The 26,073-nt window shown below is 41.8% G+C and overlaps 1 protein-coding gene and 1 long non-coding RNA gene across 5 annotated transcripts; one reads left to right on the forward strand and one right to left on the reverse strand.

The window, feature by feature from the left end:
* Positions 1–1,227: 1,227 nt before the first annotated feature.
* CA1H5orf58 (chromosome A1 C5orf58 homolog) lies at positions 1,228–9,573 on the reverse strand. 3 transcript variants are annotated; one of them, XM_047849662.1, is made up of 5 exons: positions 9,520–9,564; positions 9,023–9,067; positions 8,105–8,158; positions 7,260–7,353; positions 1,228–1,498 (listed from the first exon to the last, which is right to left on the reverse strand). In XM_047849662.1, the coding sequence occupies exons 3-5, from the start codon at positions 8,132–8,134 to the stop codon at positions 1,347–1,349; spliced, it is 276 nt and encodes a 91-aa protein (XP_047705618.1). In that variant the 5' UTR covers positions 8,135–8,158; positions 9,023–9,067; positions 9,520–9,564; the 3' UTR covers positions 1,228–1,346. The 3 variants fall into 3 exon arrangements, with proteins under 3 accessions (XP_047705618.1, XP_047705628.1, XP_047705637.1); XM_047849672.1 differs by lacking the exon at positions 9,023–9,067 and having other exon boundaries at positions 9,520–9,573; XM_047849681.1 differs by lacking the exons at positions 8,105–8,158; positions 9,023–9,067 and having other exon boundaries at positions 9,520–9,565.
* Positions 9,574–9,730: 157 nt separating this feature from the next.
* LOC125169724 (uncharacterized) lies at positions 9,731–25,060 on the forward strand. 2 transcript variants are annotated; one of them, XR_007153781.1, is made up of 4 exons: positions 9,731–9,769; positions 15,257–15,397; positions 16,915–17,113; positions 24,230–25,060. It is a non-coding gene; the product is annotated as an uncharacterized LOC125169724 (long non-coding RNA). The 2 variants fall into 2 exon arrangements; XR_007153780.1 differs by lacking the exon at positions 24,230–25,060 and adding an exon at positions 23,751–23,855.
* The last annotated feature ends 1,013 nt before the right edge of the window (positions 25,061–26,073 follow it).

Below are 26,073 nucleotides of genomic sequence, written 5' to 3' on the forward strand. Positions count from 1 at the left end.
ACCCCTGCACCTCCCACAGCTCCAAAAGCATTTTCAAGTGATGCGGATTTTACCAAAGTCTTACTGCAAAGATGGAAGAGCAATGCATATACACAGAAAAATGTGATCAGACTTTCCTATTAGAGGCCTTTCTTCTATCTCTTTTATCCCCTGACAACTCTACCATAAAGCCCTTCTCATCATCCTTCCTAAAAAGGCTTTATAAATCCTCTGAAGCAATTCAGCTCTTGGCTTCAGCTTACATATCTCACTTAACACACAGTAGAAGGTGTTTAGCACAACAAAAACCAGGCACTCGGTTGTTCTTCAAGTTTTCCCCTTTGGGGCCTTGATTATTATTCCACAACTTTTATTAACAACAAAAATTCTTGCCTTCTCGGCTTCATCTACGAGTTTTCGAGTGGCAAAAGGTATCCTGCATGTTCATTGTCATAAGCTAATTAATAGAACATAAGGGGGCTTGGAAGTCACTTGGGTAAAACTGATGGTTTGCTAAGATAACAAGTATGATGATGATAATGTTTCTTCATCAAGTTTCATCCTTACAAACTGGGAGTTCTCAGTTTAGGATCTGCAGCTTGGGAGTTCTAAAGCTGAAAAATCTGCATTCATATACAAGTCTACTCAAGAGGATTTCAACAAGCATTTATTTAGTGCCTATTCTATGTTAAACAAGGAGCTGGGTGGTGAGGATAGCAAACACTGGGAGTGACCTTGTGTCATGCTTTATGGTACGCTATCCTTTATGCTTGAAAATCTCTACAATGAAGGAGGTAGTAGACTCCAAAGCAACGATTTGGTAGTGAATCATGTCGCTTGGCATGCCTCTACCCACTTCTCCCTGCCATATGTAGACCAGCCTATAACAGAAGAGGATGAGGTCAATGCATAGAACTAGAACCAAGCTACAGACACGCGGTAAATTAGTAGAGTCCCTGAAATCTATTTCAACCATGTGGACTTCCAAACCACATGACCCAATAAATGTTTCAGTTAGCCTGAGCTGTTTTGGCATTTGTTACCAGGAGAGATCTGATTAATACAAACTCTGTTTCCATCTGCTTACAATTTGGTTAACTCTCTTTCAAAATGAGCCAAATTCAAGCATAAAATAAAGGATAAGAAATGCCCCATGGCCAATTTCCTATGTTATATTCTTGTCACTAGTGAAATAGCCATTCCTTGAAACATTAAAACAATAAAACAGCCTTCAAGAATATTAAATGATTATTTACAATTCATATTTTTATTTTGTTTTTATCATATTAAATATATTAGTAAACTTAATTCTCCCCGATATGTGTTAATTCCACAATAGTTATAAATTCACAACAAACAAAAAGAAATCAGACAGAAAAGCTGTTAGAAGCAAAGGACACATCTGATATTTTAGATTCATCAAAGAGGGGTGGTTTTCCTTCTGTTTCCTCTAAGTCATCTGTCTTCAGAGGATGATTAAAATGTAAAGTAAGGTCACAAAGCAGCAACTGGGAGAGCTCTGTGTAAAACAAAATAATAGAAGATACTATCTTGGAGCACATACATCAGGGACAACTATTATGACTTTCTTTTTAAAGATTTTATTTTTAAGTAATCTCTACACCTAACATGGGGCTCAGAACCACAACCCCAAGATCAAGAGTTGCATGGTCTACCGACTGAGCCCACCAGGGACCCCTATTATTACTTTTAGTAGCTATTTCTCATTCTTAAGTTTTCTCCTAAGTGATTATTGATCGGACCACAATTAACTATGCCCCATTATGACAAAGTCAAATTTATGTACTATAAAATAAGCATGACATAAAAATTAGCTAGCAGGCTCTTTAGTTCAACTTGTACACTATCTTACTAAACTGCAACTTGAGTTATACACATTTGATTTATGCTTTTTTTAAACTTACTATTTTTATGCTATATATGTATACAGAATCAAATAGATCTATAAGGCATGTTACAAAAAATAATTTGTATCTCCAAGAGGCAACCACTTTTAACTTTTCTTCTCGCTTATTTTGCTTTTCTTGCTTTGTTGTTGTGTGTGTCTGTATTTAGTGTCTTCTGGCTTTGTTTGAGGGCAGGTTGGTATTTAACTCCGTATCTCTAAATGACATGTATATTTTATTTTTTCAATTGTAGGTATTATCTACCTGCTTCTGACTACAGAAGATTAAGATACAGCTCTTTTCACTCACCCCCACTCCCCTAGAGAGTACTTAAGAATACAATTTTTGCTAGCTCAATATTTAAAGGTTAAAAATTTTTGATTATATAAATATGCTTCACAGCTGAACTTTGCAGTACATTTCCCTTCTTGCATGGTACCACCCAATCACGGTTAATTTTTTTTCATTACTTATCATAAATATATTCCAAATATATTTGTGCAGATCTCCTTTTGGTATAGTCAGATGCCTTAGCTGTCCAACTGTTGAAAAGTCTATCTTCTCCTAGAGCCTTCTGATCTACTCTGGTCTGGACTGACTGTTCTCTTGGACTGCTCAACTCCGTTCACCACTATCCCAGAGATTCTTTTCACCCCTCCCATGTGTGGTGTATCCTTTTTCCAGAATTTCGTTTCTTTCTCTTTTTGGTCTGCTACCTTGTTGGATGGAATAAGACCTCAGTAACTTCCTGAAGGCGGAAAACTTATGTGTGAAAATTTCTTTCTCTATACCAATGCTTAATAGTGACTATAGAAATCTAGATTGGAAATCATGTTTCTTCAGATTTTCAAAGGCCTTGCCACATTTTCTTCTAGCTTCCAGTGTTGCTGTGAGAATTTTCATGATTTTAGTTCTTAATCATTGTTTCTCTTTAGAAACTTCAAGGATCTGTTTTTCCAGAACAAAATTTCATAGTATTGTACCTTGGGGGTCTACTTTCAACCACTGTGTTGGGCTCTTTCATTATAGAAACTCCTCTCCTTCAGCTTTTTACATTTTTCTCAGATTATTTCTTTAATGAATTCCTCCCCATGCACTGTCTGTGTTCTTCCTTTCTAACACTGCTATCTACTGAATGTTGAACTTCCTTGACTGATCTTATCATTTTTTCTCCCTATAACTTTCCATCTATAATTGTTTTGCTCTACACTCTAGGGGATTGTTTTCATTTTATCTTTAAGCCCTTCTACAGAATTTATTTCTACTGCCGCACTTTTAATTTCCAAGAATTCCCTTCTCTAAACTATTTTTCCTAGGATCATGTTCCTGTTTCATGACATAGCATCTTTTCTTACTTCCCTTTAGCTATTGACAGTTTCTTGGGAGTTTTCATCTCATTTCATGATTTCTGTGTCTTCCTCATTGACTGAATCTATGTATTGACTTTGTCTCTGCTTTTCATATTAGATGCTTCCATTAAGTATCTATTCCATCAGAGCTATCTGCTCATATTTAAGACTATGGCACTAAAGACTACTGGAAACTCTGTGCCTATGGTAGGCTATACTGGGAGGTGAGCTGGCTGGGTATTTTGTTGAGGGGAACTTCTGCTATCAGTACCTTTAGTTGTTTTTTTGTTTGTTTGTTTGTTTGTTTGTTTGTTTTGTTTGTTTGTTTGTTTGTTTGTTTCTCTTAGACTGGTCAGATTCCTGAAAGAAAAATCTGCTTGAGGGCATAAATCTGGCTGCCAAGGTTTTGTAGCCAAGTGGGAAAAGAAAGCTAGAGGGTCTTATAATTCAATATGTAAACTTTGTCCTAATACCCTTGTTTTCAGTATAATACTCTTTCCTTCAACTTGTGGCTAGTGGCTCCAGGCCAGAGAGCCTCTTAGGGAATAAGCTTCAAGTTTTTTGTCCTAGAAAAGGAACAGTTGCCTAGTTATGCAGAGAAGGGAAGAGAACTTAGGGGTCTACAACTTCTTAAACATTTAACCAGCCTTCCTGTCCTTAGCTCCACCTCTACCCCTACTTCCAGAGGATTCTGGTGCCACCATGTATTGAGTCTTTGGGGTCGTTCATTGGCTTTACCCAGCCAGCTCACAGTTCAAATTTTTGGACATTTGGGTTCAGACTTTTCTGTTTAGCTCAACTTGCTTTCTATTTCACTATTAACTTTTTTTGAGAGCTCTTTTCCTTGCTGATTTTTGTCTCTTTAAAATCACTTTAAATTTAAATCTCAAGTTTACTAGTGACTAGTTGTGTGACCTTGGGAAAGTTAGTTAACTTCTCTACCTGTTTCTGTAGCCATAAATGCCAATGGTAGAATTTCCTACCTCATAAGGTTGTAATGACAATTGAATCTGTTTATACAGGGCTCTTGGAAAAGTATCTGGATTATAATAAATGTTATGTGTCAGCTACTGACATTATTATTTAGAGAAGGAAGTGTGGCTGAAAGGAATGTTGTTCATTTAATCTTCCATGTTTACCAGAAGTCCGCCCCAAAGTACTCTAGCTCTGCAAGTCCCCATAGCCTAACTGCCTGACCTACCCCACAGCTTCTCAGGAACACAACCATCATATTTACTAGTTCTATTTTACTTCACAAAAGAATAATCCCCAAAGTAGAACAGTTAGATAATCAAGTTGGAGAGAAATCTAAAGATTCTCTGTTTAAAACATTTTTTTTTTATTAAAAATTTTTTTTTTCAACGTTTATTTATTTTTGGGACAGAGAGAGACAGAGCATGAACGGGGGAGGGGCAGAGAGAGAGGGAGACACAGAATCAGAAACAGGCTCCAGGCTCTGAGCCATCAGCCCAGAGCCTGACGCGGGGCTCGAACTCACGGACCGTGAGATCGTGACCTGGCTAAAGTCGGACGCTTAACCGACTGTGCCACCCAGGCGCCCCTAAAACATTTTTTTAATGTTTATTTATTTTTGAGGGACAGAGAGAGACATGGCACTAGTGGGGGAGGGGCAGAGAGAGAGGGAGACAGAGAGTCTGAAACAGGCTCCAGGCTCCGAGCTGTCAGCACAGAGCCTGACTCGGGGCTCAAACTCACGAGCTGTGAGATCATGACCTGAGCCGAAGTCGGATGCTCAACCCACTGAGCCACTTAGGTGCCCCTAAAGCTTCTCTGTTTTAAATGAGGGCAAGCATCCAGAAAACAATTATTCATTTAATAAACATTTCCAAGAACTTATTATATCAAGGCACTGTGTTAATTGCCAGGAATACCCTTAAGGAGCGTACTGTTGAGCAGGGACAGGAAAAGTAAGTAAACATGCAATTATAACACAGTGTGACAGGTAATATGAAAAGGTAAGAGATAACACGCTTGCTTAAAAAAGTTTTTCCAATGTAAGTAACCTTGACTAATAAGTAGCAGTTAACCTGGTGGGGTGGAGGAGGGGTAGAGCAGTGGGCATTTCAGAAGACGCATCTGTTAAGATACAGACACGAAAAAAGAGGAACTGTGTAGATGTGCAAACAGTTCAGTATGGCCGTAGCACAGTGTGCTGGGATAAAAGAATAAGATACTGGAGAGGTAGGCAGGGGCCTGATCTCAAGAGGTCTTACAGTCCATTCTAGAAGCTCTGGACTTTATTGTGGGGCAAGAGTGAGCTAATGAGTCACATTTTAGAAAGAAAATTCTTGCTGTATCATTGAGATTGGTTTCGAGAGATGATGAATGAAGCAAAGACAACCAGATTTCTTTAGATCAGATGCCTCAGAGCCTTTGTACTATGAATTTTGGAAAGAAATATACAGCATAAAGCACTTCTCAAATGTATCTGACCCTAAGAACATGGACTCTGTTCTTACTGCACAACACCTATTAATATGTCTTGAGACAGGAGGGTTCACAGATCAAAGTCTGGGAAATGCTGCCCTAGGAAGAACACGCAGAAGAAAACATAATAGGCACTCACTATTTGGTGCCTGACTAACAACCATTTCCTTCTTCTTGGTGGCACAACTTGATTCCATTTAGGTGATCCTCACCCCACCTCCAACAGTAAGTCCTGACGGGTCCAAACTGGTCTTGGCAGTCCCATTCCCCTTGACAGTGGCTGGTGCAAGCATATGCATTTGACACAAATCCAGCCATGAAAGGAAAGGGAAAACATGCTGAAGGGATATGGGAAAAGGCTTTTATAGAGACATGGGCAGATACAGTGTCTGTGGATGGCCACACCTGGAGGTAATGACTAGAAGTGATACACAGAGTGAACATAACAGAGCAGGAAAAGGGAAAGAACCTGATACAGGCAGCAGCCTTTAAAATTCTTTTTTTGTTTTTTTTGTTTTTTATGATCACGGAGTATTTTATTGTTTTCCATAGTATAAGGCACTTATTTTGTTATGTGTTTTTTTTCTTTTAAACAAAAAGCAATCATAAGTGAATGCATTGGTAAATATCTATTATCAGAATGAGACACGCTCATCTACAAAATCATTTTCTATCTTAGCAGCTTTTAAAATTCTGAATTAATTCTGGGGCTACCCTACCTTGGATATTTTTATTTCCTTACTGTATAAGCCACATTAAAGTGGTGTTTTGTTGTTTGTAGCTGAATTCCTTGTAACTGTCAGTTACAGAGAAGCTATCTTCAAATATCCAAGAGCTATCATAAGAAGAATAACTAAATATTTACTGAAGTTTCCCATTTAGAAATAAGACCAGGGGAAGGTCCCCTTCCAGGGGAAGGAAGAGGGGAACAGATTTCAGCTAGTCCATAAGGAAGAACTGTCTAGACAGGAAGAGGCTGAACTGGTGAGATAGGGGGTTCTCCAACACAGGAAATATTTGGTCAGGGATAGACTGTCCATAAAAATACTCAATCATGGAAATTCTACATGTCTGGGGTAAAATAAGAGAATGTCTGTGAGGTCAATGACTAAACATCATGAACTGTAAGGTCTAATCCTACTCTATGAATCTGTTTAAAATGAAGTACCCTTAACTCACAGAATCAAACAAATTGATAATTTTTAATTTGGAAGGAACCTTAGGGGCTTAAAAAGATTAGTGGATGGAGGCAATGAATGTTGCAGAATGTGACACCATCCTGCAATAGTTTACTGACGAGAAGGAAGAGAAGTAAATTTAGAGAGGTTAGACAAGAGCCGAAGCTTGTTAGTGTCAAGGATGGGAATTCAAGTCGGCTAACTCCCAGGAAAATTCTCAAACACAATTTTTCTTTAGAGATCTAGTTCATATTACAATGTAAACATTTCTGAAAATTATAGAAATCCTAATTAGTAGGCAAAATTCAGTTATATCCCTGTAGAAGCACAATTTGGTTCTACTGTTGGTTTTATAACTACGGCATGCAAACATTTTAATTTGGTGGTTTCACACTTACCTTGCATCTTCTTCAACTCCAAAGAAATCATGTTAATGTTTTTAATTATGGCTTCCATGTTTAGCTTATGGTCAGTAACATTATTCTTAAACATCTGATTTTAAAAGAGAAGCAAATGAATAAATCAGAGGCATTTATGTGCACTTTGAAAACACTCAAATTTTCAAGTATTTCTAAAAGGAAAATCTGTTATTTCAGAACTGAAAGCATTGTGAACAAATATAATGGTGAGAATTCTAACATAGTAATGCATCAACTTGTTGATACTTTCCAAAGACTCATAGGATAAAGTTTCTTCTTTAATGGAACCAGATAACATGATGGGACCCTTACAACCGAAATGCAGATGTCCCCTGTTCAGAAAGCCTCAGCACTTACAAACTATCGTAGAATTAAGTAGTCATATAAAACCTTCTTTAATTTTGTTTATGTAAGACAGTGTATTTTTCTAACTTATTTTTGAAGGATAAAGTCCACAGTAAAACTCAAAGTAAGATTCAATTACAATTCATAAACTAACAAGATGGTAAAATGGCCACTTTTAATTTAATTTTGGGACATAGGGCAATACACTTTTTAAAAAAATCCTGGTTAATTGAAATGTGTAAATCAACAGGTTACAATGTTTCATGTATAGTACATATTTTTAGCCAATGCATCAGATACAAACACATAAACAGGTTTACTAAAAACTAATCTTAGCCACTGAAATGTCTCAAAAAGACTTGAAATAATAACCCACAATTAGCACACACAACTCCAGCAATGTAAAAGGCAAGTAATTATGGGTCAGGCTGCTTGTCCAAGATAATGAAAATAAACTAAGCTTTAAGTCAATTTCTTGCCTCTGCTTTCTCCTGAGTCCAGAAATTCATCCTGTATCACTCACTTCAGAGCCACTACAAAGAAATAAAAATTTTGTTTTCCAAACAACGAATAAAATATACTTTGCACCCACCTACAAGACCCTACAAGCCAAAAAGGGAATGGTAGTTGTCTTACTTGGTTGGGTATAGCAAATCAAAAGATTTATGTTTGAGGGAAAAAGAAAGATGACGGGAAGGGGAGGGGGAGAGGGAGGGAAGGGAGGGAAAAGAAGGGAAGAGGAGGGGAAGGGAAGGGGAAGGAAATGAAGGGAAGGGAGAGATAGGGAAGGGAAGGGGAAGGAAAGGATGAAATAACTTTAAACATGAAGAATAGGGGTGCCTGGGTGGCTCAGTTGGTTAAGCATCCGACCTCGGCTGAAGTCATGACCCCACCCTCAGTGAGTTAGAGCCTTCATTGGGCTCTGTGCTGTCAGCTCAGAGCCTGGAGCCTGCTTTGGATTCGGTTTCCCTCTCTCTCTCTCTCTCTGCCTCTCCCCTGTCTGTTGCTCTCTCAAAAATAAACAAACATTAAAATTTTTTTTTCTAATTTAGAATGTTTGTAAAAAAAATTTTTTTAATTAAAAAACCAAGAGACAAGTAGAAACTAAGTGGATAGAGATATGCCCGAGAAAGTTGACCGCCCCCCGCCCCCCCCCCCCAGCAGGGTCGGGTTTCCCACTGTCCTTGAGTGCCCCTGGATGGGTGGGGTCAGGGGCAGAGCTGGGGCTGGACCCCACTGGACTGGAGAGATGGGTTAGGCCATTGGTCAGAAAAAGGAGAGGCCGGTCAAAGGACATTCCCCAGGAGGGACAAGTGGTGAGCAGGTTCTAGGGACAGAGGAAATGGTGGACTAAGAGGCCAAGATACTGTAGACACTAACGCAACTAAGGCACTAACCTTCAACCGGGAGGCCTGGAGGCACAGTTCGTTCTGGCCCTCAACCTGAGGAGGGATTATCATCCCTAGAGCGTTTGTTCTAAAGGCCACCCCCTCCTCCTCAGCCCAACCTCCACCCGCGAGGAGTCCCCGGGTGCCGCTGGCCTGGCCTGCCCAGCCGGCACTTGGTGACTGAAGATAGCCCCCTCGAAGCTTCCACAACCCCTCTGCTCCCAAACCAGACCAGTAGCATGTACAATGCGCCCGGCGTGGCCCTGGCCTTGGCACGACCACCCGCACTGCCTGGATCCACCCAACCATCAGTTCCTTCTAGATCCAAACCATGGCAGTGAGGAGCCTCAGGCCCTTAGGGCATGCCCACTGGGACGCTGCCGACGGAGTCTGAAGCAGCCTGGAAATTTCAACAGCCTCCACCTGCCCCCTCCCCAAACCTGATTAGGATTTTTTGAGACCCAGCAACCTCGTTTTGTCCACAAACCAACCCTGTCTAGACCCACCTGGCCAGCCAACTCTCACATAAACTCTGACTGCAGGTGGGGAGGGACCGAAAGGAATGGCGGGGAATGTGCTTCCTGATTGGCCAGCTTCTCCACCTGGTGCATCCTGGGAGTTGTAGTCCCAGGCAAGGCACTGTAGGCGAAAGTTCTGGATGCGAGACTGGAAGTGACTAGCAGTTACCTGTGGGCTGAGAGGGAGAGAGGGAAAGGCGTTGACGTTTTACTTCCTGTGTGCCAGGCGCTGTGCTAGGTGAGTCCCAGCCCTTAATCTGCATTCAGTTTTAACAGTAAAAGAGTGTGATTAAGGCCAGACTCTGGACTGAAACTGCTCAGGTTTGAATCTGACTCCAGCATTACGTTTAGCTAGAGAGGTGCTGGTAAGCACTTTAATCATTTAGAGTCCAAATGTCCTCATCTATCATGTGGAGGGCATAATAACTACCTTCTAGTTTTCTTTTGAGGGTTAAGTGAGATAATGCATCAAAGGGACTTGGCAGATGATGTGCCCAATAAATGTTCGCTATTACCATTCTTATAAATCCTTACAGGTGAGTGAAGAGTACAATAGAGTGGAATACTTGCCGGTGGAGAAGCTGGGATTCAAGCCATCTTTGCTAGATTCTCTGGCACTACAGAGGACTCTCTGGGACTACCATCTCTGGGGCTGACTCAAAGACATTTCTTAGTGCCCTCGGGAATGGGGAGTGGGCTTAGACTTTCTAAACAAGTCTTTGCCTTCTCTAAGCCTCCCCTAAAATACCCAGCAGCCTCTTGAACCAGTGTTTTCCTGACAACCCGCAGCACATAGTCTGCTGTGTATTTTATACTCAGTTATTTTCAGTTTAACAGTAGCGTTTGCTGTGTGATGCAGAGTTAGATGAGGAGGGACATGCAGAACCAACATCAGTCCTAAGGAGAACTACCTATGTAATCTTGGAAATGAGTACCTGCCTTCCTCCCAACCTCAGTTTCCTCGTCTGTTTCTTTATGAGAGGGATGGGCTAGATCAGTGTTTCCTAAATTTCACTCACTGTGAGGCCACTGTTACGACTATTTGCTCTAAACTATGTACTACCTGTTTTATTACCTTAGTATTTTAAATTTATTTTCCTTTAAAATTTAAATCTACTTAAATTTTTTTTATATCATCAATGTAAACAGAAGGTGATAGGCAAAATAAAGACCTGGAAATAAGACAATATCTGTAACCATCAAGACATTCTTGCCTCCTGATGGCTGTGTTCCTGCAGCTGGATCTTCTTCGTGAAGATGGGTTATTATGTGTTACAGAAGTGTTAAACATAGTCTAGCACAAACTGAGGATTTCTTTTTGATGTGAGTAGGATTGAAAGAGTCGCACAGGGAATAACTCTCACTCGTGATTATGTGTTGTTTAATGCCTGTGTGCCATATAAAACCATCTCCCATCCCTCGTAGGATATGTCCCACCCTTTGCTCAACCTAGAATTAGGTGCTGTCCCTTTCTAGGACACCTTCATTCTCAACATGCTATGGGTGCCTTTCAAAACTCACCCCAATCCTGGAAGCAGTCTTCCCGAATTAATCCTACCCAAATCTGCAGTTTCATACCAGTCTCTGCCAAGGCTTCCCTCACTAATTTTAACTGTGGACACTTGCTGGTCAGTCCTGCATTTTCTTATTTCTGATATATGCGCTGAGCATTTGTTACCTAATTCTTCGAGTGCTGAGTAAGGGGGGAAAAAAGAGGCACAGAAGGTCAGCTAACAAACATTCATTTAGCACTCACTGTGTATTAAGAATTGTGTTAGAGGTGGGGCACCTGGGTGGCTCAGTTGGTTAAGTTTCTGACTTTGGCTCGGGTCATGATCTCGCGGTTCATGAGTTCAAGCCCTGCACCGGGCTCTGTGCTAATAGTTCAGAGCCTGGAGCCTGCTTCAGATTCTGTGTCTCCCTCTCTCTTTGCCCCTCCCCTGCTCACACTCTGTCTCTCTCTCTCTCTCAAAAATAAATAAACACTAAAATAATTTCAAAAAAAGAAAAGAATTATGTTAGAGGGGAACCTGGGTGGTTCAGTCAGTTAAGCGTCCAACTCTTGGCTTCAGCTAGGGTCATGATCTCACAGTTTGTGAGTTCGAGCCCCACATCAGGCTCTGTGCTGACAGCCTAGAGCCTGCTAGGGATTCTCTCTCTCTCTCTCTCTCTCTCTCTCTCTCTTTCTCTCCCCACCGCCCCCCCATCTCTCTGCCCCTCCCCCACTTCCTCTCTCTCTCTTTCAAAATAAATAAATAAACTTAAAAAAATTAAAGAATTATGTTAGAAGTTTTCATCTTCTAACAACGCTCTGAGGTAGCTATTATCACCCCAGCTGTGTGGAAAACAAAGCTTAAGATCAGAGTCTAGTGCCTCCTCAGGGGCACAAGACCAGATTCACATTCTGTATGTGCAACTCCAGAGTCTTCTGTTCTTTTCTCTGCACCAAGTGGTCTCCCAGTCCAGGATACCATCTGTTGAAACAAGTACATCATGGCTCCATAACGTCCGGGCTTCACAAATCATTGAACTTAAATACGCATGTACTACTAATGCACATACAAGCATAAAAGTAACCAACATAAGTTGAGCTACATTTATTTTTCAAATTAAGGACATTAACAAAACAAAAATAACTGCCATCACTGTTTTTGTAAAAGCAGAGATAATTTAATTTAACATCAAAAGAGAAAGGAAGAAAGAAGGAAGCTAATAGTAATTTCAGAGTAAGACCAGCTTAATAAAAATCTTACTGGATGTGTCTCTTTTTTCCCTCCCCCTTACATTTCTGCAGACTACTAAAAACTGGACCTTAGACGTGCATCCAGATGTGTGTTTGGAAACTCCACAGAGGTTATAGCAGGAGGAAATAAAGTGTTTAAGAGAAGTAGGGTGAAAAGCATAGGTGGGTTGAGAGAACATTAAGACTGAGAATCCTGAGCAGCCAGAGATGATGGGGGCGGGGCTTGGTAGGATGTGGTGCCTGTGGGGCTCTACCATCTCAAACACACGGACTCCATTCACAGGATGTTTTCACTTGTTACTTCAAACACTTGTTTGAAGTACCTGTCTCAGCTCAGATACCTGTGGTTTAGGACTCTGCTCACAGGAGTTCTGATGGAATCCAAAGAACTCCCACCCATCTTGAATGCTGATGACTTCTTATGAGTAGATTCAAATGCTGTAATTTGGAAAAGATCATCATTAAGCCTTTAAAGAAAAAGAAGAAAAAGAATCAATTTTGTGTTTTTTTTTTAAATACGTGGTATAAGAGGAAAAAAGAGATGCGGACTCAGAAGAAGATAGATTGTAATGATGTATTTTCCTTCATAAATATGTCTTAGAGCAATGATGACTGCTTACTGTAGTGCTTTTCCTTCTTAAGTAACTATAGATTCTTTTTTCTTTTCCTGAGAAAACAAAACTTTAAAAGCATGATCTGTTGCTTCTTGAGACTATTATAGATGAGGCCCTAAAAAATCTGTCTTCCTTAATAAGTTTGCCATGCTCTACTAGAACTCAACACAGGCTACTGTTGTTGATTCTAATGTTGATCAAATAAAGAAGATTAAAAAGCTGGTAAATTCTCCCATAAAAAGAAAAGCTGTTACAGAACAACAAGGTGATTAAGCATTTTATGGAGTCGGGTGTGAGTGCCTCAGTTAGTTTTATTGCGAATTCTTGATTTAAAGTCTGTCATTTCCAGGAAATCAAATTGAGTAAAATATCTCACTTCTTGCACTTGCTCTCAGAGTTCCCATTCACAACATTTCCGTGCTCATCATCAATTAGAAGTGCTGGGCTTTGTGCCTGTGGACTGGCTTCCTGCAGGAGAGCCAACTCCCATCTGAATATGGCTTTGTGCAACCTTCTTGCATACAAATTTAGGAGGTGACAAGCACGTGCTTAGATCATAACTTGTGGAGCATGACCAGTGTCTGGTAGATCAAGGTAATCCTCATGTGCCAGAACAACCAATGCTCTCCCCCTAGCCAATCATGTAAAAAAAGTGAGAAGGCACGTGACTTCCACCACTGTGGTCTGCAGAGAAAGTGGGTTCCTGGGCATTGTCTTCTTCAAACAGTTGATGTTTCATTGGGAAAAATCATTTTCTTTTTCTCCAGAACAAATACTTCTGAGCTATAGAAAGGTGTTGTTAACGAAAACCCGCATGGCTCACTGTGACTCTTTTCACTTCTAATTAAGAAATTACGTAAAAGAAGGAAATCCTGCCATTTGTGAAACAGGAATGGACCTTGAGGCCATTATGCTGAGTGAAATACATCAGACAGAGACTTATATATAGAATCTAAAAGCATGGAACTCATAGAAACAGATTGTAGAATGGCGATTACCAGACTTCAGGGGTGGGGGAAATGTGAAGATGTTAGGTAAAGGGTACAGATTTTCACTTATAAGATGAATAAATTCCAAGGATCCAAACTGGTGACTATTGTTAACAATACTCTATTGTATATTTGAAAGTTGCTGTGAAAGTCGTGCTTTAATGTTTTCGCCATAAAAACAATAAAAGGCTTATTATGTGAAGTCAAGAATGTATTAACTAACCTTTTTGTGGTAAACATTTCACAATAGATTTGTATATAAAGTCATCCCACTGTACACCTTAAACTTAATGTCATATGTCAATTATATCTCAATAAATCTGAGGAAAAAAGAAATTACAGTCTGTACCAACATTTTCCTCTGAAATAGGAAGCTACCCAAATACAGTTGCCAGGTAAAATACAGCACATCCAGTTAAATTTGAATTTTAAGTAAACAACAAATAATTTCTTTTTTACTGTATTTCCTGAATATTGTGCAGCACATACTTATATTAAAAATTCATTTGTTTATCTAAGAGTCAAATTTAACTGGGAATCCTGTACTTTTATTTGCAAAATTTGGCAACCCTAGGCCCCAAACACTTCAACCCTAAAAAGAAAACCAAACAGTCTAAAGGCTTGTAGATTCAGTAGGTATGGAAGCCAAGAGAGAAGATTGAAGTTTTCCAACTTGATGCCAGAAATAATAAAATGCATACACTTACTGTGCCAGAATTTGGCCCTCTTCTTCCTTCAACATTCCTGTGATGCAAGAATGAAGTTAGGTCTTTGAGAAAGCAGATGGGCAAAAGTTGATGCTATTCGACATGGTGCTGTTTTTGACAGTTGCTTGCCTGTTTGTCTGAAAACTCTTTGTGCCTGGCTTTTTAGAAAATGCCTTCATCCAGCAAGGCATATTCATGATACGAGTTGTGTTTATTTCCAGAGATCCACCAATCGGAGAAAACCTTTTCTGTCCCCAAATAAAATATGTTTCCAATTCCATCTTGTCAGCCCGGCATCCCCCTGATGATACTTCTCCTGTTTATTAAAGACATAGATCCTGATCAGATGTTTCTCCCCCTAGGCAATACCCTCAACTCCCGACGCCTCACCCACATCAGCCAGCCTTGCACTGAAAAATCAGCATCTTCGTGAAAACAATTATATTATGTTCACGAAGTTAATTACAATAGAATATAAGTGTGTACTCACCATTTTTTAAGCAAAACAACGTGTGTGGGCATAAAAGCAAGTTTGGAAGAATATACACCCAATTGTTAGCAAACATCTCTGGGTAGTAAGATTTACAGATGATTTCATTTCTCTGTGTTTATTTATTTAGCCCAGCTGTGACTTTAGTTCCAATCCACTTCTCTGTATTTTACACTCTCCAGGGCATTTCTCAACCTGGTACAACATCAATCACTGTAAAGCAGAATTCCTCAAGCTTTATGGTACACAACAGTTACTTATGATGCTCGTGAAAATGCAGATTCCCAGGCTCGCCCTGAAGACTTTGATTTAATATGTCTAAGGTAAGGGTCCCTAAATCTGCATTCTTAACTCCTCCTTCTTCCATTTTAACCTAGTTCAACTGTAGACCATACTGTGAGGAATGGAGACTTAAGGTCTTCACTGGGCATCTTTTGCAAATCCCACATGCATGACCATAGTTGAAACTTATTTTGGCCACTGGTGCCAGAATTCATTCACTATGCACAGACACACACACACACACACACACACACACACACATATATACACACACACACACATATACATATATATAATGTACATTATATATAAATATATATATTGCATATATATTAATGCAATATATATTATGTATATATAATTTTCAGGCATGAAGGCATAAATCAGGTCCATTTAATCTCCCTTTGAGAGAGGAAAGTGTTTGGGTGGAAGCCCCCCCTCCCCAGCACGGCAGTGGCACCTCACCACGTCTGCTTGGTTCTCAGAGCAGGGAGGAAGGGGATGCACATTTCAGCTTCCAGTTCTTCCTAATTTAGGTCTTGATTCCTTCTGTCTCCTAGGCTTTTTGTTTGTTTCCTTCCAGTTTCACTTGCCACTGTGCCAGAAGGTGTAGTGCTAAGGTCTGAGCTTTCATGTGGTTTTTAAAGACATTTACATGTTTAAATGTAACTCTTGGTACTAGAACTCTGCCTACCCCTGGCTCTGGGGCCATCCCCCTGGTGTGGGAAACCACCAGGCCCTTCCTGCGCTGCTGGCAATGGCATCCTCCTTGGTTTTGCTGCTGCTGCTCCTGCCTGCTGTCACCTGCCCACGCTACATACTACAGCTGGATGAGCTTTTTAAGATGTAAATTAGATCATGTAGTTCTCTGGCTTAAAAGCCTTCAGTGGTTTCCTGTAGCCCTGGGAAGAAACACCCACCTGCTGACCCTGTCTATAAGGCCCTGAGCTCCAGTCTGTCTCCCCCTCAGTCATTCACTCCACGCCCATGCCAACAACTGTTTTGCAGTTGTTTCCTTCTGACATTCCCACTGGCTCCTTATCACACTTTGGGGTTCAGGGGGGCCAACCTCTTCTGTCACCCCACTCTCCATCCCAGTGTCTTGTTTCCATAGAACACTCAATATAATTTGTAATTTTATTTTATTTTTTAATTTTTTTTTTCAACGTTTATTTATTTTTGGGACAGAGAGAGACAGAGCATGAACGGGGGAGGGGCAGAGAGAGAGGGAGACACAGAATCGGAAGCAGGCTCCAGGCTCTGAGCCATCAGCCCAGAGCCTGACGCGGGACTCAACTCCCGGACCGCGAGATCATGACCTGGCTGAAGTCGGACGCTTAACCGACTGCGCCACCCAGGCGCCCCAATGTAATTTTAAAATGTATGTTTCTGTTTACTTTTTCGTTTTGTTTGGGTCACACATATATACCTCTTGGAAGGGCAGGGAACTTTCGTCTTGTTCCCCATCACCCACTCATTGTTACTGTTGTACCCTCTGCCTAGCACAACTCCGGGAATATAGTAAGTGCTCAATACGTCTTCGTGCGGTTCATTTCAGCCTGCGTAAATGAATCGGCCTGCTGCTATAGTGATATCCTCAAGAGTCAGAGAAACCAAGCTGGGCGTTAGCACCTGCCGCTCCTGCCAGCAAAGCTCTGACAGTGGAAGCCACCCCCCCACCTTCATGACTTCTGAGCCTTCTGAGAGAGGGAGAGTCCCCATGGTGGCTAAGCAGAAAGTGGATGAACCACAGTAAGGTAAACACCAAGCATTCTCCCTTCGTTCTGTCTGCTTTCTCATTCTGATACACAGACCAAAGATCCCAGACAGCCATGAAGAGCAGACTCATGGCTGTTCTAGAAAACAACAACAGGCCTGAAAGCCTCAAAGCAGCCTTGTGTGGGAAGGATCACGAAACCATCAGGGCTGTGGATCATCACTTGAATAAAAATCAAATGACTTAGGATCTGTCCAAAATGAAGGATGTTTTAATACTTTGTGTGTAAAAACACTGATATTTTGCTTCTTTTTTATTAAACGGATTTTATTATTTTTCAGAATCTTGTCAGCATAATCGTTTTATGGGTGGATGAAATACTCAGCCCTGCCGCTGCAGGGGCTCTTTCACAGCAATTACCTTGTGGCACTTTCTCTGTAATTAGGTTTTTGCCGAGGATTTTTCCCCGGGTCTGTGTAATAAATGAAATATGACCAGAATTTAAATTTGTCAATTACAAGCAAGCGTAGTGCATAAACACACCACAGAGCCATGAATTCCAAACCACAGGCTGTTGCTGGGGGGCAGACGCTCTGAAAATTAAAATGGAAATAAAACTACTGACTGGCAAGCAAAAAGTGGCCCCCAAAGAAAGCAAATCTCCCCTAACACTCATGTATGATTCTACCCAATGGTGTGAGCTCTTGATTACAAATTTTTCAGTGTGTACTGACAAGTCAAGGAATAGCATTGGATTTGTGTTAAAATAACCTACACAGGCCTCTGATCTCCTACCCTATGAATTCCTATGTTTCTTGAGGCCAGATCCAAAAGATCTTGGACATGGTGGGGCAGACCCCCACTGCAGTATGCAGTCTGGTGGTGGTAGTCTCTCTGAGTGGCTCAAGGATGGACAGATTTGGGGACTGGCTCTGCTGTCTACCAGCGGCTGCTAGTTCCCCGGACCTGACTTCCATAATTGCTCCTCTGGGGCCCTCTGCTGACCATCTCTTGTACAGGGGGAAATTCTAGGAGTTTGCACTGTTGAGGACTCTGACAAATCATTTATTTCATTAAAACAACCATCAAACAAAAGCAAATTTTTAAAATTTGCATGTATAAAAGCCCTAGGCAAGGAAAAAGGAACTCATATATTTTTTTAAAATGTTTATTTATTTTGAGAGAGAGAGAACATGAACAGGGGAGAAGCAGAGAGAGAGAGAGAGAGAGAGAGGGAGGGAGACAGAGACAGAGAGAGAGAGAGAGAGAGAGAATCCCAAGAGGCCCTGCGCTGTCAGTGCAGAGCGCAACATGTGGCTTAAACTCATGAAACGTGAGGCCGTGACCTGAGCCAAAACCAAGAGTCGGATGCTTAACTGACTGAGCCACCCAGGCATCCCAGGAACTCACATTTTTATAAACTCACTGAGTATGTGCATTAATGCACGCAGCGAATCTTTCTTGAATATCTCTTCTTGGTGTCTGTGTCAGACACCAGATTTTAGGCATTTAGGAGTTGAGCCCAAACCCAAAAGTGTCTTGCTTGTCTGGAGCCAGACATGGACAGCTCATGGTCTGGAGGAGGAGACAAACTGGGGTCCACAAATGGCACAAATGCATATTAAGTGACAATTTAATTAGGCACTGTATAGGAAGAAGACATGTCATGGTGTGTGTCCCTGAGGTAGGAGCATTCAGGCTGAGATCAGAAGGGGAGAAGAACATTCCTGGCAGAGGTAACAACATGTTCACGGGCCCTGTGTCAGAGGACAGCCTAGAGGATATGATGGCTTGAAAACATGTCTGGCAAGGCTGGGGTGCAGAGAGTAAGGGGATGCCTAGGCCAAAAAGAGACTGGAGAAGGAAAGAGGTTGGACTCTGGCAGAGCCATGGAGGTTGTGTGGATTATGGTTTCTCCTGATACCTGTGGGAAGCCACTAAGTGTTCTTACACAGGTGGAGGATGGGAATGGTGGTGGTTGATATAATCACATTTGTGGTTCGGAAAGATGATCCTGGCTTCATGAAGGACAACAGATAGAAAGAGGAAAAGAATAGGCTCAAGAAGTCCAGTTAGGAGTCTAGTGCAGTAGTCCACGTGAAAGATGGCAGTGAGTTGTTCGAAATGGTGGCAGAAGAGATGGAAATGAGATCAGAGAGAGCGTTTAGGGGATAGAATCAGCACTGACTCGGTGATGAGTGATACATGGTGATGGAAGGAAGGGGATGTTAAAAATGGCTTAGGTTGTCTCATTTAATTGTTCCAGCCGTGCAAAATAGCATTACTCTCATTTTACACATGAGGGAGTTGAGCTCAGAGAGGTTTACTGTTGGGCTTGAGATCATTCAGTTGGGAAAGGGCAGGGCCATATGCCTACTACTTCCTCACAGCATCTCTGATGTTGTAGGGGGTGTTTGCTTAGAAACTCATCTCCCCCACATCCTTTCAATGTATCCCCTATATCTTTTTTTTTTTTAATTTTTTTTCAACATTTATTTATTTTTGGGACAGAGAGAGACAGAGCATGAACGGGGGAGGGGCAGAGAGAGAGGGAGACGCAGAATCAGAAGCAGGCTCCAGGCTCTGAGCCATCAGCCCAGAGCCCGACACGGGGCTCGAACTCCCGGACCGCGAGATCGTGACCTGGCTGAAGTCGGACGCTTAACCGACTGCGCCACCCAGGCACCCCTATATCTTTTTTTTTAATGTTACTTATTTATTTTGAGAGAGACATAGAAACCGTGAACAGTGAAGAGCAGAGAGAGAGGGGGAGAGAAAATCCCAAGTAGGCTCCACGCTGTCAGCACAAGCCCGATGTAAGACTCAGTCCTACAAACTGTGAGATCATGACCTGAGCCAAAATTGAGAGTTGGATGCTTAACCGACTGAGCCACCCAGGCACCTCCTAACATTCTTAAGAACACTCCAAAAACTTATGTGTTTGTTTCCTTGTCTTTCTTTTCTGCTAGACTATGAGCTTGTTGAGGCCTGTATTGTCAGGCCTTTATTTGCCCCTGAATTGTCAATACTTAGTCCACTGCCTGGCTCAGAGTAGGAGCCAGGGAGTATTTATTGAGTGAATAAGAAAATCTTCACCCATCTCCTAGAGAAGGGAGGTAGTTGGAGGGCAATGTGTGTTTTAAACAACATTTTCACTGGCCTAATTCTCTTTTATACCAGGACCACAGTTTGGGAATTTTTGCTGGAATGCTCAAAAAGGACTGTTAAGAAGAATCTAGAAGTTTCTAGTAGCCTAGTGTGGTTAAAAGAGCACAGGTTTAGAATCCTGTGGCTCTGGTTTTACATCCCAGCCCCTCAGTTTATAAGTTATGCATTCTAGAATACTTATCCTCTTTGAGTAGTCAGTGTCCTTATATGTAAAGTGAGGAAATTTCAGTATTTACTTAGTAGGGCTATTGTGAAGATTGCATTTGGTCATCTGTGCTAACTGCTTGACACATGAATATATAAATTTCCTATTTTTGTAGAAAAGAAGGGTCAGAATTTCATGGCTAGCCAAGAACATGGATGAGGTTGGTACTTTCTCTCCACCTGACCTCAAAGTTCCTGTCACGTACAGACTACTCTTCCTGTAGTTTATTCTGGAATGAGGGAAGAGGAAGTTGGCTCTCTGGGGGTCCCTGACAAGCTGACAGATGTCTTCTAAGGCAGCTTTCAACAGAGAGCTCTTTATTATTATTATTATTCTTTGTGATTTACAGTGTGTGCCTACAAGCCTCTGGGCACGATCACGGAGTAGGAATGGAATTAATAAATTGGATCTGGTTCTTGCTTAATTCATGGCTCTGACAAAATTAAAAATGGAGACAGGTAGGAGAGCCTAAACAAAGTGTCCCAAAGCCTGGATTCCGGGACACATAGTGCTGTAGGAGGAACACTCCACAGCCAGAACTGTGGCTAAAGCCAGGCAGACATCCAGATGGCGTAGAGAAGCCTGAGAATACCCTAGAAAGCAACAAATCCTTTCCAAAGGAAATCCAAACCTGTTGGATTTAAGCAACCCACGAGTCTGGGATCATATATGCATGGGTTCAAATTCTGAGTGTACTGCTTATTTGTATAATCTTAACAAATGGCTCAGGGTCACTCAGCTGGTTATTTGCAGAACTGGATTTTGATGCAAATCTGAACCCAAGCTTGTGGTTTTTAGCCATTTTAAGAGAGAAAAAATAATTTCCCCTCTACCCTTCTAAGTTTGTGGTTGAGACCCCCTATAGTAAAAGAATAATAAGAGAAAAACAGACAGAAGTTTATTAACATTGTTAAAAAACAAAAATGCAACTGGGTAAATTTTATTTATTTATTTATTTATTTATTTTTTTTTTTTTTTTGGAGAAAGAGAGCATGTGCACACACAAGCATGCATGGGAGAGGCAGAGGGAGAGGGAGAGAGAGAATCTTAAGCAGGCTCCCTACCCAGTGTGGAGCCTGATGCGGGGCTCAATCCCATAACTGTGAGATTATGACCTGAGCCAAAATCAAGAGTCAGAGGCTCAACTGACTGAGCCACCCAGGTGCCTCCAACTGAGTAAATTTTAAAGATCTTACTGACCTCATTCAATGATTCATGAATCTGGCAGCATCCCATCTACTTGATAGAAAGGAGCTCTGAGGAGCTGTACAAACAAACAAAACGACAACAACAACAAGACCCCAAACTTATAGACAAAGGGGAGAAGGAACTAGGAAGTTATATTGGGCAAAAAACCATGTTGGTTATTGCAAGGTTATTTTCCTTTAGGGATGGTAGGGGTCTATCACGCAGAGTACCTAATAAGCACCCATCAGGTGATTCCTGATCGACTGGTTTAAGATTCCATTTTGGGGAGAGCTGAAACAGTAATTTAATTAAGTCTGGGTTTGGTGATGTGAAGTTTAATGTAAGTGACTCCATTTTGGGGATGTTGTCTTATTGTTAGCAAAATGTATGTATATGTCATGTAAACATGGGAGAAAAACTGAGTACCTCTCCAAGATATCCCCAGCCACCAGCTTAAACACTATCTTCCTCTAGACAAAAGAAAGATGTTGGGAAGGGGAGGAAGATGGCCAATTTGGGGGAGGTTACCAGAAAAAGCATAAGAAGTAAGGATAAGTAAGGATGAAGTCTGTGCCTTCCCCACTAATAAGAGTTTCTTGTGACTTAGAGTCATCCTTCTCTTCTTGGTAGAGAGAGGGAGACACTTAGAAATGGAGACTTTCTTTATGAATGTAAATGTCCCTTGCAAAAGGGTAACTTCTACTCTGTTTTATAGCTTCTCCTGTGTCTGCATGTTCTCAAAAATAATCAGCTCAAAATAATCCTCATGCTGAAGAGGCACATTTTGGGGTGGTATATTATGCTACCCTTCACCATTATGTTGTTTACGAACATAGTATGGCATATTGTCGTTGCTTAAATATTTACTGCATAACTATGAATTCCTTAAAATGAATGCCTAGTATACAGAAGGGGTTCAATTTATGCATGCTAGAAGTTTTGCTGTCTTAGATTTTTTTCCCCCTGAAATTCCTCACCCCCTCAATACCCCACTCCCACTGCACAAGTACAAGTATATTGATCACTGGAACAAGCGTCTTTGAGGGATACATCCTGAGACCTCCACAAAATACCAAATTCACAATATAAAAATAATATCTGCATAACATGGGGCTGTCTTTCAAATATCATTTCCCCCCTAAGTCATGAGGCCCCTGGGTAAATCCTCACATCACACATTAACTATTGACTTTCCCCCCCCCATCCATCCTGTGGACACACTTCACAAAGAAACATAAGTTCTGATCTTGCAAGAATTGCCCCCGTATGTGCTGTAGAGTCAAGGAGTGATGCAAGGGGGCAATGGGCAGTGGTGGGGCTCTCTGCCTCCAGCTCAAGGTCAGCAGGATTCAAATTCACCCCTCAGCAAGATGTCAACCGGCCATGTGTCACTCAGTAAGTACCCTTTGGGGTGCTGGCCCATAGTAAAAGCCAGCAAATGCCAGGCCAGAGTCAGTAGTGCTGTGAAGGCCCTGGGGGCCATTCCTTCCCCAAGGCCAGGCCCAACCTTCTTTTGGACCACAAATACCCTCTCCTACTTTGATCGTGAATTTTCTAACATTTCCAGGCTTACATCTTATCCTACTTGATGTATTGTTTTTAATGTAAATTTTTTCCTAGCCACAAAACTAAAACCATCAAGGACCACCAGAAAAGCACCCAGAAAGAAAAACAAACAAACAAACAAATCACCGGTCATCTCTCCACGTAGGGAATATAACTGCTAACATTTTTGGCAAAGCCTTCCTTTCTACTCCCCCCACCCCCATCCCACTCCACTGTACAGCTTTTGAAAAGAGGTATTCCCTCAAATGTTCTCATGTTAAGAAAAGGGGAGAAAAGGGTCCTTATGTTATCCCTTCCAGAAAGAACCCAAGTAATCCCTATTATGTAAACTCTTTCAAAGAAACAGTCTGTTCAAAACTGTCATGAAGTCATTTGTTGCTATGGCAATGCTTGGCCCAAGAGTGCAATAAACAACCATCCTGACTCCAGCCTCTAAACAGAAGCTGCCATTATCTCCCTCAGAGCTCTTCAGGGGGGCTCATTTTGCCAAAGTTATTCATTTAAATTAGCAGCTCCTTTCTTAGTCACTTGAATTTCTTTTGCTTCCTAGGAAGCCACACCAGGCGGCTGAGAAAGCAGTTAGGGCAATAAATTGAGAGGCTGAGGACTGGGGACAGCACTCCTTCCTTCCATGGTGGCCTTCTGTGGATCTGCGATAAAGGCAGGTTCTTTTCTCTGCTGGGTACACAGTCTAACATCTTAGATGCATGTCACCCAGGGCAAAGTAAGGTTGGGTGTTGGGCTTAGGAGGACAATTATGGTGAAAGTTCTGACAACAGCGTAATCAACCCAGGTAACTTTTCTGAACTAAAAATACGGAGCAAATCTCACAGAGAGTATTCTGGAAAGCTTTTTGCAATTTTATGTACAGCTGCAGAATATTATGGCTGAAGGGATGAGAAGTGGGAGTGGGGTGGGGAAAGATATTCAACATGCTTAACATGCATGATTTCATTAGATTCTGACGACACTCCTATAGAGGCAGGCAGCATATCTTTTTTTTTTTTTTTTTTCTTTCCTGTTTTACAGATAAGGAAGCAGAGACTTGGAGAGATTAAGTGACTTGCCGGAGATCCCTGACCAGAAAGTGGTAGAGCCAGTTTCAAACTCTTGCTCTTTACCTTGGAAACTGCTTTCTTGACCCTCACACTATACTGCCCCAAAGGGCTGGAATAGACATGCATGGAGCTCCTACTCTATGCACAGAGTGCTGGAGATTTTACATACGTTGTTTAAATGTCACAATTGGCCTGTGTAGGTGTTATCATTCCCATTTGTCAGATGGGGAAGCTGAGACCCCAAGATGTGGTTCACTCAGGTTTGTCCAGCCAGCTCTAGTATACAAGGGTTTGAACTCATGGCTGCTAGACTTCAAAGCCTATGCTTGTTCGTCTACACAGCATTGCCTGGTACCTAGAAATCATTAAGCCTAACACTGTCTTTTTCCCAACAAGGAAACAGAGCCCTGGAAATACTAAGTGGCTTGCCCAATGACATCCTTCAAGGTCTAGAGACTGCCTCCCTCCAGCCTGAGCAGGCAGATGGAAGAGAGTTCATTTGCTCTAAGCTGGCCTGGTGTGCATTAGGTCAAGTCCCAAGGGTGGCTGTCTACAAAAGCTACTGTACTTGAAGAGTGTGTGTTCAGAGTGGGATCACACTGGAGTCTTGGGCCATTTATTCTCTATTCCTGGTCATCTCGTCCCCCTAACCCAACTCCTATGTCCAGGAGAATTCATCCTGGAAGCAAAGCATCAAAGGCCTTCCTCCAAACAACATTTCTGACGTTAGCCCTTATTTATTAGGACTGTTCCCTCCCTGCTGGGTCACTAAGGCTGGTGGTATGGCTTCCAAAGGTCACAGATCCTGTCAATCAGGTTCCCAGATGACCTCCTGTTGCAGGTTCTGGTAACTGCTCTCCCCTCTTCCCCTTCAGGCTAGGGGTAGAAATGGTGCCCGGCTGTTTTTAGCCACAGGGGTACTGACCCAGAACCTTCTGTTTTACCCAATCTTGCCCACACTTTTATAAACTGTCTCTTTAATAATTGTCCAATTTGAGTATTTCCTGCTGGGACCATGACAAATACACTCCCGCAGTTATTCTCTGACTCATCACCCAATTTCTTTCCTGCCCAATACTTACCACATTCAGTAATTGTTACATTTATTTTGTATTTGCTTTCTTAATGTCTTTTTCTCCCCAGAATGCAAACTCAGGAGGACCAGGACTTTATTGATTTATTATAAAACATCGTTCCCTAAAGTCAGGTTGGCCATCTTCACAGCCCCACTGTCAGTGTTGCGGGAGCTTGCAGGAATGATTGGTTGCAATTGGCTATAATGTTGGTGACCATCTCAAATGAAAGGGCTCTTCTAAGACTCTTTTTCAGGGTGCAAGCAAAGGTCGCATGTCGAATTTACACCTGGGCCTGATAGCCATTTGTTTCTCTGGATTTGTCCTGGATACTTTCTACTGTGATGATGCCCTCAGGATCATAATTATCATCATGTCGAGGTCAAATGCATCTCGGCCAGCAAGCCGTGGCCACCAAGTATGTGTGCTAGGTAGTGCTGCGGTGCCGGGGACTGTAGCCAGGAGAAAGGGAAACCCACCTGTGTGGGACCTGACCTGCCTTTGGCTGTGGTTCTCAGATGGGTGTTCGTTGTCTGGCCAGACACGCTCAGAGAAATCCCATGGAATGTACACTTGGGAACAGAAATGAAAACTCTACTCACAAGTCCATCCGGATAATTTATCAAGGGATATTCAGGAAGAGCCGTTCATTTGGTGCCTGAAGGAAGACTCACATTTCAGACCCACAGGGACAAGCACTCTCAAAATCATGGGTCCCAGGGATGCCCCTGGCTGCCTTCGG

The sequence above is a fragment of the Prionailurus viverrinus genome, chromosome A1 (assembly GCF_022837055.1).
Source record: "Prionailurus viverrinus isolate Anna chromosome A1, UM_Priviv_1.0, whole genome shotgun sequence".
Taxonomy (NCBI): domain Eukaryota; kingdom Metazoa; phylum Chordata; class Mammalia; order Carnivora; family Felidae; genus Prionailurus; species Prionailurus viverrinus.